Source organism: Megascapheus bottae, chromosome 13 (genome assembly GCF_031878675.1).
Source record: "Megascapheus bottae isolate mThoBot1 chromosome 13, mThoBot2.hap1, whole genome shotgun sequence".
Classification (NCBI taxonomy): domain Eukaryota; kingdom Metazoa; phylum Chordata; class Mammalia; order Rodentia; family Geomyidae; genus Megascapheus; species Megascapheus bottae.
The window spans coordinates 23626203-23648784 of record NC_143521.1 but is presented as its reverse complement, the minus strand read 5'-3'; the positions used below and the strand labels follow the sequence as shown (position 1 = coordinate 23648784).

Sequence of the window (22582 nt, the reverse complement as noted above, 5' to 3'; positions counted from 1 at the left end):
AGTCATTATTACCTAAAAGTAATTTCCCAGTTTGGATCTTGGACCTATTTTCAGTGAAGCCTAAGTAAACTAGCCATTTTGATACCTATAACACAGAAAGCAGACTTCACAAATACAAACAGTTCCTGAAATTTTCAGGTGGAAAAATAGGTCTGCTTCATAACTGATGGACAAGTGATTATTTTAAAGAAAAAAGATCTTTCTTTTTTTATGAGTTCTTCTTCACCTGGACAAAAGTATTATCCTGCTCCAGAAATCCACTGATAAGAATACAAGATTAAAAGGACAACTCACCACACTGTAGGCAAAATTAAAGCATTCTCAAATGAACAGGGAAGCATGCATGATCAAGTTTCAATTTAGAGGCAAAATTAAAACAGGAAAAAAATCTCTAAGTGCAAATTACTTTGAAATAACCTTTTTTGTCCCTTTTTTGTATTGGTTCTATCTCCAAATTGTTATTTTCATGGGGCATTGCTCATTATGCATCTAAAAATAATCAGTGAATTCTTAAAAAGCAAAATAGCCACCATATGTAAACAGCATAGTGCACTATGTTCGACTGGTTTACATTAGCCTGAGAAATTCATGTGGTTATTCCTGAAGAATGTGTAAATGCCAGTTAAAAGAAAGCCAAAGCAGGCCTCCTCTGAGTTTCATTTGTGTGTTTGTTTGGCATTTCTGATATTTAAACTCAGGGCATGAGCACTGTCCTTAGGCTTTTTCAAGGCTAGCCCTCTACCACTAGAGCCACAGCACCACTTCCGTCTTTTTCCATGTCTGTGGTACAGAGGAATTGAATCTAGAGCTTCATGCATGCTAATCAAGCACTCTACCACTAGGGCACGAGCCAGGCCCCTTCCTCTAAGATACTTGCAATTAAATTCCATACAAGAAGTGGTGAGCAGAAAGCAACTTCATAAAGAAAGAAAATAGGAATAGCAGACAATAACCACACCCAGGAAATTGTTCATCCCTTTTCTATGTTGTTCACAACTAAAACTTCATAAAACCAAGTGAATACCAAACATTGTACTGCAAGTCAGACGCCGACTATTAATTATGCATATCCCATGAAATATTGCATTAAATCTTCCGTGGTTGCCAGAAAATTTAAAATTCAGAGAGGAGAGAAATCAAACTTGAAAAGAAATAATCTCCATAAATTAGCAAAGTAAAAGGTCACTTGCTCATAATCAGTGCAGGAAATGCATATACATGATTCAAATGAAGCAGAAAGCCCTCGCCGATCCACAAGCAGAGTCTTACCTTGACAGGTTCCATTTTTCTCTTCGTATCCTGCCTGGCACATGCATTTTCCGATGGGCACCAGCCACTCCCCTTCAGCGCTGCAGTGCATTTTGGGAGGATCATCTGTCACCGAATGATTGACACAGGAACCCGAAACCTCAAGCAACTGTGAAGAATCTGCTCCGGTGATGGTGTCAGGGAAAACAGCCAAGTGTCGTACCACGGACGGGCATTTCTTATAGTACACACGCACAGAAACCAGAGCAATGCAAGCACCAACATCTTGGAAGGCAAGATAAAACCCTTTTTTGCTCAGAGGACCGACATCTCTGACCTCTGTGTTTAGTTTCATGACTCGATCACCGAGATCAAGTTCTGTGAAGCTCTCATCAGCAGCAATGGTATCAATTTTGATGTATTGGTTTTCCTTCATGTTTCTCCCGTTCTCATCATCTGACTCGAAGTAATACATGTTAAACGTTTCCTTGCAGGTCCCCAAACCTCCAGGAAGACTGTTGCAGTCCCGCAGAGTAAATTTGAGCTCTATGAAGATTCTGGAAGCACCTTCGTTGGAGATCCAACTTGTCAAAAGCCAGTTATTCTGATTCTGTTCCATCACCTTGCAGACTTGGTATGTATGGATTGGGGCATAATTTTCATCAACTTCACCAATCTCTTCCCACTGTGCAAGATAAGAAAAAAAAATTAAATACAAAAAATTCCTGAAAGGTTGTAAACACCAACCGACAGAAAGGAACTGCTTTATGGATAGGTTGCTCTCTCCCAGTGAAGAAAATTACAGAAGTATAGAAAGGATTTGGAGTGACTATTCACATTTTCCTAATTCTTTTTTGATTCTGGAGATTGAATACAAGGTCTCAAATGTACAAAGCTTGTATGATAACCACACCTTTCCTAAGTAAGAGAATAAAAACACTCTCTATCTTCCGCTTAGCTTGCACATGATTGCATAAAAACGTTATGTCCGTATGGGAAAAACCTTATATTTCAGAGAAAATTAAAGTGAAAAGAATGTAGATGAGGTAAGCAAGAACAGAGAAAGGGAAGTAGATATATTTGGAAGAAAGATAAGTATATAAAAGTTGGACAGATACTAGATTTTGGACAGTGCTCAGAGAACTTCATGCCTTAGTATTTTTATCTGTGGTCCAAGGAATTATTTTGAGGTAGTGGAACCTTGAAGAAGGTGAGATGAGGGGAAGGTACTTAGATAGTTTTAGCCACAAAAGCTACATTAAAAACAAAAAAAATTAAAAAACAAAAAATAGCTACATGAGACACTGATCCTTTCTCTTTCTCTCTTTTGCTTTTCAGCCACTAGGTAAGTAAGTTTAGTTACTTACACATTCCTGCCATTAAATGCTGCTTCATTTAGAACTATAAACAAAAGAGCCCATTTATCTAACTTCTCCAACTGTTAACCAAACAAAACCTTTTCTCTTCATAACCTAATGATCTCAAATATTCACTACAGTAACAGAAAACTGATTAGTATATTACATAGCTTCAGAAGAAAAAAGTACAATTAAAACAGAAAAGAAGATGGGAGTGGCCAGCAACCATAGAAAAGAAAGAAAAGAATCACATATGAAAACAGTCATTTATTTAAGCACATCATGTCGTAAATATCATGTCAGTGTAAAAAAATTTGAAGGAAAAGCATTAGTTTAAGCCAATAATAGATGTTATTTAATTGAGCTCATTTGTTCAGGATATTTTTACTAATTGGGTAGCTAAATATTTGTTCTTGAGTTGACTCATAGAGAAAAATAAAATGGAGACAAAAATTTTAGATTTATAATATGGGTAGTCATGTCATTTGAAATATAAATTGACTTCCTATTCCATGCTGATAACAAACTAATTCCTTCTTATTGGTACATTATTTGATATATAATTATTCTAATATTTCTGAAAGATATAAAAGTAGCTAAGTAAGATTTATATGTTTCCGAAGTATAATTTATTCACATAAGACTGTGTGAGCCTATTTATTTCCTGATAAAATATTTCAGCTTTAAGTAATCCAATATCTCTTTACTTCCTGAACATTCATAGAACCAAATTTTTACTCTTCATGACAATGTCCTTACAATTGAAGTAATTTCCTTAACCTGTATGGGCTCTACCAGTGTTAAGCTTTATATGTATTTTTGTTTTAACTTCTGAAAATTGCCCTGAAACACACTCTGAACCCATATAGTGTTTCAGTAAACTAAAAATGTGTGATTTCAGACTTATGCCTGATATAAAATAAATGCTACAGAAACTGATTTCTTTATGTATGCAATATTATATTTTGTTCAGTTTGTAAAATGTATAGAGAGTAAGCACTAGGGATGCAAATAAATCTTATACCCCCCAAAGGCCCTTCTCAAAATTCTAGCTGCCAACAGGCAGGCTTACGCAAAAGGTGCTAATGAGATAAAACTGCTGATCTCCTTAGATTCACAAGAGAGAGACATTAAGATTTTATCTTGCCTAACAACGTTCACATTATGGTGTTATAAGAAGCTTTAATTCTTTCATCTAATCTCATTTTGTCTCATCTCAAAATATTTTAGCTTCTGATTTTCTAACCCAATCCTCTATTCTATCACTCTTTAATTTAACAACTTACATTTTCTTCCCTAGTGATTTAAGTAACTGTCTCTTTAGTATATATATGGTTTATATTTGTCATGGAATCCATCCATTGCCTATTTACCTCAACTAACCAAATAAAAGTAGGAAAAACTGCCAGCTTATTGTAACAATAACGTGTGTGTGTTAGTAAAAAAGAAAGCAATACCACATTTCTTAAAAAGTTAAATCATATGTTACAATATTTATTTAAATATTTGTTTTATCTTAGGGTATTCTTTGAAAATAAAATGCAAATAGATTTTAAATCATTTGCTTCAAGTCATTTACACAAGACTTGTTTCCACATCATGTGCTCCAGTAGCATCTTGCTAGCAAGTAAAAGCAAGCAGAATAGTATTGCCATCCAAGATTATAAACCAAGCAATTCACACTTTTCATGTGTACAAGGTTCAGAGTAGCACAGATATTATTAAAAATTCACACTAAGCAATCTTTGACAAAGGGCTTAGTAGTTTAATATTACTAGTTCAGATTACAATTTCAAACCAAATGAATGAATATCTTATTCGCAAATTCTCAATGAGATAATTTTGAACTTATAACCAATTTTAAATGTACAATCTGCTGTAGTATAATTTTACATATTTCTTTTTATTTTCTTTTTTTTTTATTTTTGCCAGAACTGGGCTTGAACTCAGGGTGTGAGCACTGTCCCTGGGCTTTCTCAAGGCTAGAGCTCTACGACTTGAGCCTCAGCACCATTTCTGGCTTTTTTTCTATGTATGTGGTACCAAGGAATTGAACCTGGGCCTTCATGCATGATAGGCAAGCACTCTATCACTAGGTGAAACTCCCAACCCCTATTTTTTTTTCTTTTCAGCACCCCTCCTCAAAAAAAAAGAAATGAAATGAAATGAAAGAGTATATTGTATCATTTTTCTTTCTTTTTTTGATCCAGATATAATTTGAACTAATGTCTTTTTTCTCATATACTTTTATTGTAATTAATAGAAGGGTTACAGTTATATTCACCAGATTAAAGGTACAATACTTCACACACATTCACACATCTTTGAACTAATGTCTTGGACTTTAAATCTTCTAGATCTCAGCTACCGAAGTCGGTTAGATTATAGGCATGAGCTTCAGGTATTCAGTTATATTTTATATCTTTAATGGGACAGAAAGATTATCATTCAGGGGATTAACCTGGTAATACTTCCGTTCCCTTGGTTAACCTTCATTGAAAGGAATGCATTAAGGAGAAGTTAAAACAATTTCATGCATTCATCGTTATCAAAAATAAAACTCAGAAAACTTGCACAGGTTCTTCCTTCTAAATGTGGAGAGGCCATCTTGCCATTCTTAGCAAAACTCAGAAGAAAAAACAAGAAGATGTAGAGAAAATAAAACTCCAATAACTTATGACTGTGACAGTGAAGTTTCAAAATCTATCAAAGAGATCATAATGACGTAATGAAGAGCACCGTCAGAAAACACTATTTTCTGTTCTATTTCTTTGTTTTCCTACAATTCTGTAGTTTAATCCAAATATTTTTACTGATCCTTTGGTTACTTAAAGCATTAGTCCAAGTCACTCAATACAATAAAGGGGGTGTAACTCTCCTCCCTTGGTCTGCCAACTCTTCACTGCTTATCTTTGGAACCTATTCTTTCCTCAGGATTTGTTCCCTCCTTTTCGACTCTTTTGCCTTGAAAGGTTTTTATAGTAGCTTGAGTTGGCTTGACTTCTCTTCCAGATGTTTAGAATTATTCTACTTTCTTTGGGTACTGAGAATTGAAGAGATTCACATTCTATCCTATTCTAGATATCCCATGAAAACCACATTAAATAAAATGGGAAAAGAAAAAAAAATGATCCTCATATGTATTTGTGTTGTGAGTTTATCTTTTCCCATTTAAGTTCTCAAGAACCAGTTTCTTCTTTCAGGCCTCTTATTGTAAGCTTTCTGTCTGAAGCCTGCTCAATCCTACCTATTTTATACTGGTCTCAGTTCAATATATCAGCCAATTATATTGCTATGTTTCTTCCCATTCAGCCTTTGAAAGTATAATTACAGTATGTCCTCAAATCTGCAGAAAATATCCTGTGACTATAATATGTGCTGAACTTTTGGGTTATCAGAGGTTACCAATCATCCAATTCTGGTAGCATTATTTTTATGTCTGTTTACATAGCTTGAACAACAAGAGACTAAAGTGAAATGGTAAGTTTGTAGTATAGTCCTGAAGAAATATATTTGATTGACCTTGTTTAACAAAGAGATTCTAGCCTAGAGCTGCAGCTTTAGTCTGGAATCCTATAATATTGAGATGCATAAACTGACATCTAAAAGCCTTGCAATCTGCAATACATCTGAAAGTCTCTTTCCAGACTCTGTAATATCAAATACACTAAAATCTCAGCAGAGATCTTAAAAGATTTGGTTCTACATACCATTTTAGGAATCAGACATTGAAGAACAGGCTACAGAAAGAAAATTTTGAGCGTGCAAAGCACCATGAAGGTAATCAAAGCAGATCCACAGCTCAGTTCTGCCACTCATTTCTTATCACTGTGTAATTGTCTTTTATGTGTAGATTTGATCACAAGATGCTTTGATCAACTGCACACACATTAGGAAACATACATATGAAAGCAGAGGCCAAAAGCCAATCTCACACGTGCTCATTTATCTGTGAATTCTATAACCCAATCTCATGAACATATATCAGCATGCATTTGTGTATCTTAATTATATGATTATCACTGTGCAACAGTGGAATATTCAGACTGAAATTGTGGTGGGGATAGAATGGTGGAGAATGGAAAACATTGAAACAAATTGATTCTCTACATGCAGTGAGCAAAAGTGTTTTAAAGCTATTGAATAATGTGTAGATGGGGTCTTGGAAATAGAAAGCAATAGATAATTTTAATCTAACTGAATTATAATGCTTTATGTGTGGAATATTATGATGGAAACACTATATACAATCAATGTACATTATTTTTTTGGAAAGAAGAATGATAAAACACAGGGTCTGCTTGGGGACAGGAGCCATCAGGAATAGGGAAAGATGACAACCAAGAGGTTGAAGGATGGTGAAGAAGGTTGGGGTATTGTATTTACATATGTAGGAATAGAAATATGAAATTGTTTATTGGAAATGAAGTCACAAGGAGGGAATAGAAGGAGGGGGTAAGTTTGATGGGGATATATTGTATACACATATGAATATATCACATTGAAACCTCTGTTGCCAAACAAAATTATTAGGCAAATTAATGTTGAAATTTTTTTTAAAAAGGTTTCTTCTGTCCAAATTACCCCAACTTTGTAAGTTCAAAATAGAAATCTGATGAATTATGAACTTTCTGGAACATCGTCTCCAGTAGTTTTTTTTTAATTAAAATGTTTTAAGCATTTTTAAAGATATGTCTCATTCTAATTATTCATACAATTATTTAATTAATTTTGCATATTAGCCTGTGGACTTATTTTGCATTGGCATTATAATTTACAGCATTATTCGTGGACATATGTTCTCAAAATAACATTTAGTCTGTCACTCAACAACTTTCTATAACATTCTGAGCAGACAGAAGGCCCAGTATACTGCATACTGTCATTCTACCTGCTTTCCTATTTCAGTCAAAGTATGATTTTCTTTTGTGAATTGATGTAAAAATTTGACATAGAATTCATTGCCTCCAGCTTTACTCTGACATAACTAAAGCATAGCTTTCTAGAAAGACCCTGTTAATCTTTGGGTTCACAGATAACTTGGATATTCACTGGTATATATGATACATATGTGATATACATATCATATATATTTCTTCCATACAATAATTTAGAATGCTTCAAAGAAAAATAATCTGTGCTTCAACTTTGGTTCAAAAGATAGATGCCATTTGTTATTTTCAGTATGTGAGTGCATGCATAATTTTATGTTTCACAAACTTAATGATATCCTCAAATTATGTACAATTTCACTTTTTTTCTTGACCTAATTAGTTATACATGGGGTTTCATTGCTACATCTCCACAAACTTGGACTTCATTTTCATCAGTATCCTCTCCCCACACTGTAAGACAAGCTCAACAGGTTTCATTGGTCCATTTTCATAGTTTTAAATCATCAATTTCAATACTATTCAAACTTTTTTCTCCTATATATTGAAATATTTCCTGTTGGTATTACCAATTAACAGATTCTATTTGTCTTTCATCACCATAAAAAAGAAGTATTCCATTTAGTCATATCCCTTGTGGGCATTTATTTCAAGAGATACGTCATGCCATAATAGAGACACCTGTCCATCCATGTTTGTTGCAATAATATTCACACTAGCCAAGCTATGGAAACAGCCCAGATATCCTCCAATTGATGAATCAATTTAAAAATAATTGTGATACATCCATACATACATATGAATACAAATAAATATGAATAAAAATGAAATTATGTCATTGGCAGTGAAATGGATGCATGTGGAAACCATCATATTAAGTGAAATAAGCAAGTTCAGATGATAATTATCTTCTTCCATATGTAATTGCTACATTGAAAGGTAAACATGCATACATTCACATGGGAATATATTCCTATGTAAAATATATACATGCAATATGTATACACACATACATTTATAAATGTGATTAAAATAAATAGCATGCATATGTGAGAGGCCATGATGAAGGCCCTGGAAGAATATATGCTTCATAATAAAATGAATATTAGGAAGCTCAAACATTTTTTCCTCTGGGGTATACATATTGATGAAGGGGTAAATGGGGCTTGTGAAGAAAAGTTAATGTGGCCAAAATACTTTATGATCTTTTTCAGAATGAAAAAGTTAAGTCTTTTCTGGAATTGATCTGAAAGGGAAGATGGAGGAGACAGGAGAATAAAAGAGGAATAACTTTGATTAAGACAGATTTTATGTATAAATGAATCTCTCTGTGCAAAAATTGATGCTCATAAAAAGATGATCATTATCTCCCCATAATCTTAGAGTCTGTGAACAGTTTGATTACAGACTGAAATGCAGAAGTCTGGAACTGACTTTGGAAGACAGTCCATGTAGTATCTTGCTGCTACTAAAGAGATACATCTTTTTTTTCTTTTTCTTCTGTCCATTTTTTATTCCTCTCTTTAATGTGTAAGAATAAAGTAGAAACTATTTCTTATTAAAAACAAATAGAACTGATTTTTTAGTAAGACTAATGCCTATTGGGTAAAAGTAACAGTCTCTAGGCAGTTTGTGTTACAAGTGCTTGATTAGATACTCAAATAATGAAGAGCAAACTAGAAAAGCTAAGTTCTTTCTAGGTCCTCAATTGGTGAGTGACATTGTAAGCCAAGGTTGATTATGTAAATGTGTGCGAATCTCTAAAATAATGCAATTCAGGCTCTCTTAAATCACTTTTCTCATGGTAATCTGTGTTCATAACCATCATACACATCGCAACCACATCATTTTACACATAAACACATAGAGGACAAGAGCAATGAAAGCATTAATGAATACCAGAAAATTTCTAAGATCAAAATCCTCTGAATGAAGCTGATGTTTTGAAGAATGAATGTTTTATCCTTAGAGAGACTTAGCATTATAAGGTATATGATAAAGGATTGTATGAGGTCATTTTAACCAACAAAATAGGAAATTTTCCATGCCTAATGAATAAAGTATTTTCTACATTAAAAAAGAAAAATTAAATTCAGGGCCTCTGTTAGAGAGTCATGACTCCTTTTATTTTATTTTTAATTTTCTGGTTTTGTGTTAAGATTTTGAGCAATCTATTAGATAAGAGAAGCTCTCTGCTTTTTGCAGAGCCCCAAATAATGACTTAGAAACTACTTCTTCTTATAGTTTCTGTCTCACAAATCCAATTTCTTTAATAACTACTGCTCTTTAGTAGGACAAATAGGATAAAATACATCTACTTTGGGCAACAATCATTCAAATCAAATCTTGTTACATTTCCTCAATGATATGCTACTGGATGAAAAGACTTATATTTACCCTGAGTTTGAGTTGTTTAAAACATCTTTAAAATTCATGGGTAAGATATGGCAATATTGGTAGAAATGACTCTATTAATTTTCTGTGTGAGAAATAAAACTGAAGTTGATTACTTTATTACCCTTGGAATAGGACAGATATTTATGAGTTCAAATTCAATTCCATAATACAAATAAAATCACTTGAGTAAAACAGAGATTTAAGTCTTTTGGGTTTATAGAATTATTTTCTTAGAAAAATTCAAATATTTGGGCAACTCTATATTAATATTTTGTGGGATCGGTGGAGAAGAAACTTCCTGGGTGGTGGGGGAAGCCCACGGGGAAGCTTTCAAAGGCTTTCATCTTCAGAGTTCCAATCAGCAGCTGGTTCTTTTTGTTTTGTTTATTTTGTTTTTTGTTTTTATTGTAAGGGTGATATACAGAGCGGTTACAGTTAAAAACAAAGTTAATGAGTGGAACATTGTTACCCCCTCCCTCATTTTCTATCACTTTCCATCCAGGCAACATTGCCTACCCCCCGCCCCCAAGCTGTACAGTTCATTTCTAATATAGTGTCTTGTGAATATCGCTGTTGCATTGATTCATCCTTTGTCCTATGTCTCACCATTTTGTTATTCTCCTGCCCTTTCCCAAATCAGATAAATGTATATATGACACAGATCATCCAAATCAAAAAAGAGTCACAATTGAAGATAAACCAAACGAAAAATTAATGAAAGATAAAAGAAATAATGTCACGGTGCATTAAAAAAAAAAAATCAAGCGCTGCAGTGGCTCACGCCTGTAATCCTAGCTACATAGTAGGCTGAATCTGAGGATCACAGTTTAAAGTCAGAGGGGGCACTAAAGTCCTTGAGACTCTTACATGCAATTCACCACCAGAAAAATCAGAAGTGGCGCTGTGGCTCCTCAAGAGGTAGGGAGTCAGCCTTGAGCTGAAGAGCTCAGGGATAATGCCCAGGCCCAGAGTTCAAGTCTCAGCACAATCACCCCCCCCCAAAAAAAAATCAACAAGGCCAAAAAGAAAAAGAAAGAAAACTCTTGTTTCCATACTTTGGAGTTCATTTCAATTGCATCATTTTTCCTTCTCTTTTTTGGCCAGTCTTGGGGCTTGAACTCAAGTTCTAAGCACTGTCTGTGGGCTTTCTCAATACTAGAGCTCTACCACTTGAGCCACAGCACCACTTCCAGCTTTTTCTATGTATGTGGTACCTGGGGATCAAACTCAGGTCTTCATGCATGCAAGGCAAACACTCTACCACTAGGCCAAACTCCCAGTCCTCAATTGCATCATTTTACGATCCTATGTACATAACTATTGAGCTATTGTAATTCTCTGCTAGGATCATTGTAGACATAAATTACAAAGGAGGGGAATCATGGAGCCAATGTTTCTTTGGGCCTGGTATGCTTGACTTCATACGATTGTTTCCAAGACTTTCAATTTCCGTGTGAATGAGGCAATACCATTCTTTCTGATAGAATTCCATCATATACATATATATATATATATATATGTGTGTGTGTGTGTGTGTGTGTGTGTGTGTATGTGTGTGTGTATGTGAAGATAAATATATATGTATATGAACAGAATTGTGCAAGAAGGTTTAGTGTGGCCTTGTCTGTGATATTTGGGTAAATGCCCAGGAGTGAGATTGCTGAATCATGGCGTAGTTTTCTGTTTACTGTTTTGAAGAAGCTCCATACTTCTTTCTAGAGTGCTTGAACCAGTTTATATTCCTACCAACAGTATAGTAGCATTTCCTTTTGTCCACATCTATTATTATTTATTTTCTTGATAATGGCCGTTCTAACTGGGAAGAAGTAGAATCTCAATGTAGTTTTGATTTGTATAGCAACTGTTTTTTTTCATTGTTTTCCTATTTTTTCATATATTTTATTGTAATTAATAGAAGGGTTATATTATATTCACCAGATAGAAGGTGCATTACTTCATATACATTGATATCCTTTCTCATGTCTTGGAGCAACTGGTTTTTAAATGTCCCTTTTCCTTATTTATAAAAAAAAAATCATCCTAGCTTAACATAACAGATTTGAAGTTGGAAGCAAACTTCAAAATGACCATGTCAGAGAAAATACATCCCACTAGACAAGTTTAAAATTTAATTATTTTGCTATTTATATAATTATGATGGATGCCATCTCAAAGGAAAAAAATGGAAGCATATATGACATACTTATGATTTAAATTTTAAGAAAATAGATGTTAGTTTTATTTTACATAATATTTTTTCACATGAATATTTTAATTGTTAATTAATTCTTTAATAAATATTTTCAGGAGATTGGCGGAAGATGGCAGTGGTTTAGTGTGAGTCTTTCTGAGCTCTTGCCAAGATACCAGTTCTAGCATTGTAGGGGAAAGTTCATACCCAAAGATCGATCCTAACTAAGCTTTAGCACACCAGAGATCTCAGAGAAGACAAAGGCAGGAAACCAGAGGTAGAAGACAACATGGAGCAGTGCCAGAGGCTCAGAGGGGCCTTGGATATAAAGCCTCCGTCCGGAACCTGGGCAGACAGCACTTCTCTGGAACACAGAACTGCCGGCTCCGGACAGACCCAGACAGAGCATGCACAAGCCCAGAGCCATCACCCAGCCGTGGCACGGACCTGCCAGCTTCACGGAACCAGAAAATCCAGCAATTTGTGAGTACCTCCATGGAGAATTTTCCACTTCTGCTCAAGGAACAGCATTGGGAAGAAATCCCCTCCCCCACCAGCCAAGAGCAGAGCTATCTTGACTGCTGGGCAAAGACCCTGCCAAACCAACTGGAGCCTGAGAAGTGGTGCTGGCAACACCATCCTTCAAAAAGCAAAGGTTTTCCCAGAGGCAGCTTAGCTGGACATCTGCCCCCCAGTGATAGCGGAAGTTCCTCCCCCTGGGCAGGGCTGTGCTCCTGGTAAACAAAGCTGCTAGCAGCTTCCCAGCTTTTATTTTTTTTTCTGCCCAATCAAGCAAACTGATCAGAAATACCGCAAAAACAAATCGCAAGAGAAAAAGACTTTTTGAAGTGTTTAGATCTCGAATCTAGTGGAGACACAAGTTTCCTATCCCATTCCCCCTCCCAAAGAACAAACTGAAGAATACCCCCTTTTTTTTCTAACTTTTTCATTTGCATTTTTGTGTTGTTATTTTTTTTTTGCCATTTTACCTCCACCTATATATTTTTATTTTATTTTATGATTCTTTACTCCCCCACCCACTTTCCTTCTATCATTGTGGTCATTCCTAGAAACATAGTGACAGCACTGGGTACAGACTGGATACAAATGATATTTTTATTGATACAGTCACCTGCTTTTTAATTTCTGGGTTTTTAGCCCTAGTATTTCTTTTCTAAGAACTCACAACTGTGTGGGATCTCCCCCCACCTTTTTTCTTGTTTTTCGTTGTTTGTTTGTTTTTACTTTTTAAAAATTTTTATCATTGAACTCTCTACATATACCTTCCGCTTTTCTTTATATATTCCTCTTATTTTCATAAGTTTTAACTTATTTTTTCTAAATTTTATACTCAACTATTTTACCTTAGGTCAGTTATCCTTATACTATCCATTTTCTTCATTACTATATTAATCTTACACTCCTACATTACTCTTTCCTAACCTCCCCTCTTGTCTTTCATACTATTTTCTATCTCTGGTCCTCTGTTCATCCTTCAACTTTAACACACCACTCTCACGTATAAACAGATCAACCAGGCAAAAACTCATCAGAGAAACCTCAGAATTGAACAACTGCATACACGAACTCGATCTGACAGACATCTGCAGATTATTTCACCCAGCAACATCATAATACACATTTTTTTCAGCAGAACATGGAACATTTTCCAAAATAGACCACATTTTAGGGCATAAAGCAAACCTGTGCAGATTCAGAAACATTAAAATTATTCCCTGCATTCTCTCAGACCACAAGGGTATCAAACTAGAACTGAACACAAATCTCCACCGATGAAAACCCTGTAACTTATTGTTGAATCACCAATGGGTCATTGAGGAGATCTGAACAGAAACACAACTGTTTATGAAATCTAACAAAATGGAGCACAGAAAATACCAGTTCCTTAAGGACAGAGCAAAGGAAATACTCAGAGGAAAATTTATAGCTCTGAGTTCCTACATAAACAAATTGGAAAAATTGCAAACCAACAACTTAATGTCATACCTTAAGCTCTTGGAGAAAGGGCAACAAACTAATCCAAATCCCAGTAGAAGGAAGCAAATTATTAAAATCAAAGCAGAATTAAGTGAATTGGAGTAAAAAAAAAAAAACTATAGAAAGAATCAACAAAACAAGGAGTTGGTTCTTTGAAAAAAAATTAACAAAATTGACAGACCCTTAGCAAATCTCACCAAAAAAAGAAGAGAGCCCACACAAATAAACAAAATCACAGATAAGAATGGTAATACCAGACAAAAATTACCAAGATCCAGAGCATCATGAGGGAATACTTTTCAAACCTTTATGCCAACAAATTTGAGAATCTAGAAGAAATGGATGAATTTCTAGCCAATATTAACATACCCACACTGAACCAAGAAGAACTAAGCCAAGTCAACAGGCCTATTTCAAGCTCTGAAATAGAAATGGCAATAAGAGACCTTCCATCCAAGAAAACCCCAGGGCCAGATGGATTCACAGGTCAATTCTATAAGGTTTTCAAACCAGAGCTCACACCAATACTACTCAAGCTCGTCAACAAAATTGAAAATGAAGGCTAGTTGCAAAACTCATTCTATGAAGCCACTATAACCCTCATCCCAAAACCAGACAGAGATTCATCAAAGAAAGAGAACTATAGACCCATTTCTTTGATGAATATTAATGTAAAACTTCTCCACAAAATACTGCTCAACCATCTTCAGCAACTCATCAAAAAAAATATACTCTATGACCAAACAGGATTTATCACAGGGATGCAAAGCTGGTTCAACATACACAATTCAATAAATGTAATTCAACACATCAATAGGAGCAAGTATAAGAATTGCATGATTGTCTCAATAGATGCAGAAAAGGCATTTAACAAGATCCATCATCAAGTTATGCTAAAATCTCTGGAGAAACTAGAAATCCATGGAATATTCCTCAGTATAATAAAGGCTGTGTATGACAAACCCACAGCTAGTATTATACTTAATGGTGAAAAGCTAAAGCCATTCCCTCTAAAATCAGGAATGAGACAAGGATGCCCACTCTCTCTACTCCTCTTTAACATAATATTAGAATTCCGAGCCAGAGCAATAAGGCAAGAAGCAAGCATACAGGGGATACAAATAGGAAAAGAGGAAGTGAAACTTTCCCTCTTTGCAGATGACATGATTCTGTACTTAAAGAACGATATAGACCACACTCCCAAGCTGCTTGAACTGATTCAAAACTTTGGCAAGGTAGCAGGGCATAAAATTAACCCTCAAAAATCAACTGCCTTCCTTTGTGCCAACAGTGAGAGGAATGAGGCAACAATCAGGAAAGCAACTCCTTTTGCAATAGCCTCAACGAAAATAAAGTACCTGGGAATTAACTTAACTAAGAATGTAAAGGACCTTTTTGATGAAAATTTTAAAACCCTGAAAAAGGAAATTATAGCAGAACTGAAGAAATGGAAAAACCTCCCATGCTTCTGGATTGGAAGAAATAACATGATGAAAATGGCAATCTTGCCAAGGGCTATCTACAAATTCAGTGTGATACCCATCAATATCCCAATGTCATTCTTTAAAGAAATAGAAGAGGCAATCCAAAATTTCATATGGAATAATAAAAGACCCCATATAGCAAAAACAACTCTGCAGAAAGAACGGCACAGGCGGAATTTTAATACCAAAGTTTAGACTCTACTACAGAACTCTAGAGACCAAAACAGCTTGGTAATGGCATAAGAACAGACCTGAAGACTAATGGAATAAAACTGAGGACTCAGATATTAACTCACAGACCTATGGCCACCTACTCTTTGATAAAAGAGCCAAAAAATAGAATGGAAGAAAGAGCCTCTTCAACAAGTGGTGCTAGCAGAACTGGTTAAGCACCTGCAGAAAACTAAAGTTGGATCCTTCTTTGTCACCCTGCACCCGGATTAACTCCAAATGGATGAAAGACCTCGAGGAAAAAGCAAATACACTGAACACATTACAAGAAAAAATAGGAGATACACTAGGTCTCCTTGGCATAAGTAGAAACTTTCTAAATAAGGACCAAGAAACACAACAAATCAGAGAAAATCTGGCTAAATGGGACTACATTAAACTGCAGAACTTCTGTATGGCAAAGGATATAGTAAGCAAATTAACTAGAAAGCCAACAGAGTGGGAGAAGATCTTCACTAACCATACAACAGACAAAAGCCTCATATCTAAAAATAGATCAACAGCCACAAAAATTGAATCACTCCAAAACTAATCTCCAAAGTAACAACCATCCCATTAGAAGATGGGCCAAAGATTTAAAGAGAGTCTTCTCTGAAGAAGAAATAAGAATGGCCTGTAGATACATGAAGAAATGTGCCAGATCTCTGGCCATAAAAGAAATGCAAATCAAAACAACTCTAAGATTCCACCTCACTCCAGTTAGAATAGCCAGTACCAAGAAATCTACTAACAACAGGTGCTGGAGGGAATGTGGCCAGGAGAGATCACTACTACACTGTTGGTGGGAACACAAACTCGTTCAATCACTATGGAAAGCAGTATGGCAGTTCCTCAAAAAACTAAACATAGAGCTCCCTATGACCCAGCAATTCCACTACTAGGCATTTACCCAATTGCCCAGAAACAAGGACATACTAAATCCACTAGCACAATGATGTTCATTGCAGCACTATTTACCATAGCAAAGATATGGAACCAACCCAGATGTCCCTCAGTTGATGAGTGGATCAACAAAATGTGGTATTTATACACAATGGAATTTTACACTGCAGTCAGAAAGAATGACTTTGCCCCATTTGTAAGGAAATGGAAAGACTTAGAAAAAAATCATATTAAGTGAAGTAAGCCAGACTCAAAGGAACTTAAGCTCAATGGTTTCCCTCATTTGTCACTATCAGTAGAAACCTTGGGTCTCTTAGCATAATATATGGACTTATGTATCTAGGTTTTCTTCTATTGTAAATCTCTGCTAGGATATTTATTATCAAATTAACTAGTGATTTCTGCATCATGAGTTACAATTTAACAAGAAACAAGTTAACTCAAATGAGTTTAAGGGACATTTAATTTGTTTTGTTCTACTATGATATCAGTCACTGAATATTGGGTCATCTCCATGCATAAGTCCTAGTATCCTAGAACTTTACATTATTTTAAGGAATGATCAGTCCACATTTTATACATATAACTGCAGTAATACATTCATGAGTTTGGTAAGCTTACTTAGCAAGTTCATATTTCCTTAAGATCAACCATGATCTCAATTATGAACTTACTTAAGATGCAGTATGGATTTAAGATCTAGTAAATTCAAATATTTCTGTGATGTTTTAAAACTTCACATGCATATAAAGCAAGCACACAAATTAACACAACCTCTATAAAAAAAATTCTTTTAAAGCAAGAATAATGGTGCGTGCATGCCTTAATGGTTGTGCAAGAGGAAAAGCAAGACTACCTCCAGGCACAGGAAAAAAAAATAGCAAGACTATCACAACATAACAATGTGTAAACAAGATGACCAAATATGTGGGTTAAGTGATGAAACACTGGTTTGTCAAGATAGAAGGAGGCACTGTGTTGAATCCACCATCCTTCAAACAAACAAAAAAATGAATGCATTCCTTCACATAAATCATCAAGATACGTTGGAGATGGCAGTTTAAATATTATTAAATGTGTATTTTCATAATAACATGTGAAAAATAAAGGTATCACAGCTGTATTTTGTAATATACTATTGCTTTACATTAGATAAGCATAAATTCTGCAAAAAAGCCTTCTATTCAAGCCAACACAAAAGTTTCAGTAAATGAGAAAAAAAAAACATTTCACTTAAGGAGTCAATTTAATAAAAAAAATAAATTAGATTAACCTCTGCTGCTCTTAGTGTTTCAGGGAAAATAAATACAATTATGTTCTTGCTTGCCTGCCAAAAATAAATAAATAAAGTTTCAGTAAACGATTTGCAGTTCCAAATGATATAACCAGTCTATGAAATATATCAAAAAAACAGAAGGCTGCCTCTGCTCTTTGCTCTTAATTTTGCCCTCATTTTTCAGTAGACAATATTCTAGCCTATGGTGTAAGCCTTAACAACAGCACCTATAAATCAATTGTATATCTCACATTAATCATGTTCATGTAATCAGTGGCTATTCAATACAAATCTCTCTCTCCTTCCCTTGTGTGCGCTCTCAATCTCTCTCTCTCTCTCTCTCTCTCTCTCTCTCTCTCTCTCTCTCTCTCTCTCTCTCTCTCTCTCTCTCTCTCTCTCACACACACACACACACACACACACACACACACCTTTTTTTGCCTTTTTAGGAAGAGCCACATTAGAGCTGTGAGCCTGTTACACTAGAAACAGAGCTGTAACAATAAAGAGATGCTTTTACATTTATTCTTTCCACTGGATTCTTCTACCTATTCTACTTCTTTATCTTCATATATATATATATATGCTTAAGAAAACAAATATAAATAGGAATAGTGTCCATAAAAATTATCGTGCAATGCGGTTTTGTCCCTAATGTTGAAATTAGCTGTTAGCTACCTTTTCATATACTTATCTAGACAATACCTTTCACCAGAGTATTCTTATCAGGTAACATTAAAAACAGAATATTCTAATAATGAGTAAATGTAGTTATGATGCAAGAATGTAGACATCTTCAGCCTAATATGGGGCTATGATATCAATCAAAATCTGATATTTAGATATTGACATAATGTAAGATCTTATAGATATTTCTACATCTATTTGTAGATAAGCACACAGGACCCTTGATATGAGCAAGAAGATAGCAAAAAATACAGTAGACAAATATCCTGTATCTCTGTTTATTGTTCTCTTTGTTATTTGACTAATAATTCACCTGTAAGTTAATTCTAATCCTTAGTAAAGAAGCAAAGGCTTCTGGATATCACTAGACATCTTAGTGATATTTCTGCATATTACTGGTACCTTTCCCATTCCATTTTGTCTGAACCTGCTGAATACATTATGAATTGTTAAGCAAGTGTATTTATTAGAAGACTAGGGAGATGGGGCATTAACAGTGAGACTAATGCTAAGAAGCAGGAATTCTTTTTTTTCTCTATATTTTTTTATTGTAATTAGTAAAAGGGTTACATGATATTTGCCAGATAGAAGGTGCATTAATTCACATACATTGATACCCTTTCACATGTCTTGGTACCCATTTCCCTCCCTCCCCCCCCCCACCCAGAAGCAGGAATTCTTCTATACAGCTGCTTGGAATATACATTGGTAGACCATATGGGAAAGCAATATTTAGTGTATATTAAAATCTTACAAATTCAGACTTTTCATGCAAGTAAGCATATATATGTGACAAGACACTATCCCAAATATTGCAATACTCTGACAGAATCTACCTCTATTACAATTAAAGGAAACAAATGAAATAGTTTATATTCACACCATATGTACACATACAAAAGTGAAGTAATTCATTACATGACAATCACAAGTATATAATTTTGAGGGAAAATAAAAATTCAAAAAACAGTAAAAATACAATTAAAATAAATAGAATAACAGTATAATACTGTTGATTATGTTCACATAACCACATTTGTAAAATCATAACAATAAAAGTGAAAAATATATTAAGTTTATGAGCAGTAGTCTCAGAGATTTAGGGGTAGAAAAGGTTATTGGTTTATGCATAATAGGAGTTCCAAGACATATAAGATCAAAAAATTACTAGTAATAAAAAGATGAGTAAATGTGAAAAGTCCTCAAATTTGTTGAACACCATTGATCTAGAAAGACAAAATACCCACTGAACCCAATTATTCTTTGCACAGAGATAAAATCATAGACACATTGCTGGGACATTATGAATCTTTTGAAAGTAGAAAGAGGAAAATAACTCATCAAGGAAAGCAAAACACAGATGTGGTTAAGAAGGAGATTTCTCAGCAGATCCATAGGATACCAGAAGAGCATGGAATGATATATTCAAAGACCTAATAGATAGTGTCAATCAGCAATGCAGTTTTACAAACTTAACTTTCAAAAACAAAGGTCTCAAAACTCACCAGTAAAAATTAAATATTTACCAATTATCAAATAAAAGACAAGAACAGACATATTACTAAGAAAATGTACAGAGTCAATGTGAAGTTCTATGAATCATTAGAAACATTTGTGTTAAGATCACAGTGAAACATTAATCTACAGCTGTCTGAAATAACTGAAAATAAAACTTGTTTGTTATCTATTTCTATGCAGGTCTTGGGATCAAACCTACATATTTCCCATGCCATACAAGTACTTTATCACTTTGCTATACACCCTCATCCCTGTAAAATCTTGACATTAAATACTGACAATAACAAATATTGACCAAGTTATAGGAAGGCAGGGTTGTATGAACCTTGATGAGAGGACTGTCAAATGGTATAGCCCCTCTAGAAAAAAGGAGACTTTTCTTAAAAAATAAAATATTTAAATAGCATACAATGCAGAAATCTCATGCTACATATTTATATTAGATAAATGAGAAGATATCATACATGTATATAGATGTTCAAAGTAATTGTATGTATACTGCTGCCAATCTAGAACCAACCCACAGACTAGTCAAAATAGGATTCAAATGTACCACTTAATAATAATAATAATAATAATAATAATATATTGATAAAAGCAACAACTTAATAGGTGTTATTCTCCAAAGAATATGCTTAACACTTAATGTAAAAAAAAAAAAAAAACCCTAAGGGCAGGGAGTTTGGTCTAGTGGTAGAGTGCTGGCCTAGCATGCACAAAGACCCGGGTTCGATTCCTTGGTACCACATACATAGAAAAAACCTGGAGGTGGTGCTGATGTTCAGGTGGTAGAACTCTAGCCTTGAGAAAGTCCAAGGATAGTGCTCAGGCCCTGAGCTCAAAAAAAATTATCCCAAATGCTCAATTCTTTTTGGTTAGTCGTAGGACTTGAACTCAGCCTGGATGCTGTCCCTGAGCCCTTCAGCTCAAGGCTATTGCCCTACTAATTGAGCCACAGTGGCACTTCTGGTTTTCTGATGATGAATTGGAAATAAGAGTCTCATGGAATTTTTAGTGCCCGGGTTGGCTTTGAACTGCAATTCTCAGATTTCAGCCTCCCGAGTAGCTAGGATTACAGGCATGAGCCACTGAGCCCAAATGCTCAATGTTTTATGATTCTATTTATATCATATTTCTGAAATAACAAGTTATTTTTTATTTTATTATCAGACTGATGCATAGAAGGTTTATGGTGACATTTGTAAAGTAGTGAGTACATTATTTCTTGAATATTGTTACCCCTTCCCATGTTTTTCTCCTACTTTCCCTACCCCCAACTCCTCCCTAGTTGTAAAGTTAATTTCCAACATATCATCTTATGATATTGCTGTTGCACTGCTTCATCCTTTATCCTTTGTCTCATCATTTCTCCCTTCCCATCCCTGATTCAAATAAACAAATATGTGTATATACAATACACCAATTATCCAGAGAAATATACCTAATGCTTAATGTAAAAACAATTACCCCAAATGCTCAATATTCCATTTATGTAATATTTCTGGAAAAAAAAACAAATTTTTTAAAGCTGAGAGAAGCTTACTGATGACCAGATTTCAGAAATGGATTGGGAAGCAAGAGAGATATGCTTGATGGCAGAAAAATATACACTACTTTTTTTGTTCCCAAATAAGAGATCTGAATTAATACACAAATTGATACATGCACATACACAACACATGTACAATACAAAGCACACACACACACACACACACACACTCACAGGAGAGGAAAGTAGAGAAATGAGACACACAGGTGGAAAGGCTAGAATGAGCTGTTGGACAATTAATGACAAACTCAAACTGTCATTCATACTTATTTAACTTTCAAGACTATATTTTTAACTCACTACATCATACTGTTTTACAAAATAGGAGAAAAAATGTAGAAAAACTAGTCTAATGAAAAAATAACAAATGATGACATTAAAAAATATCTTTGGGAGTCTTAAACAGGTACAGATATATTTTCATTCTCCTACTTCAACACTGAATTCCAGTGCTTTGTTTTTAAAATTGAAGTAAAGCTTAAGGTATGTTATTAAAGTAATATTGCTCAACACAGTCTCTGTGTAACTAGAATCTCATTAAATATTTCAGAGCAAGTAGCAGTGTTCTTAGAATGAACTTTGAAGTTCTTTCTAGATTATCCCTCCTCAAATCAATACAGCGAAAGACTGAATGTACACACTATAAAGTTGACCTGCGTAATATGCACATACAGGTGAATATTAAAGTGACACAGGCAACTTTCCTATTTTGTCACATATGGTATTTCCACACTTGCATTTAATGACTTTTATTCATAAGATATATAACCATTCTCCTATGTTTTGGTATATAATGCATTATGGATTGGCTGGTAATTACTTAGGCTTTGGCTGTTTCATAGATATCATATCATTATAGATCAGATTCTCA

General features: G+C 34.7%; 1 protein-coding gene across 6 annotated transcripts in view; it reads right to left on the bottom strand.

Annotated features, from left to right (window-relative positions):
* Epha5 (EPH receptor A5) overlaps nucleotides 1-22582 on the bottom strand; it is a 286938-nt gene that overhangs the window by 208678 nt on the left and 55678 nt on the right. For all 6 annotated transcript variants that reach the window (XM_090343502.1, XM_090343504.1, XM_090343505.1 and 3 more), the window contains exon 3: nucleotides 1270-1933. In XM_090343502.1, coding sequence (XP_090199628.1) covers nucleotides 1270-1933 — 664 coding nt within the window. The remainder of the gene's footprint in view (nucleotides 1-1269; nucleotides 1934-22582) is intronic.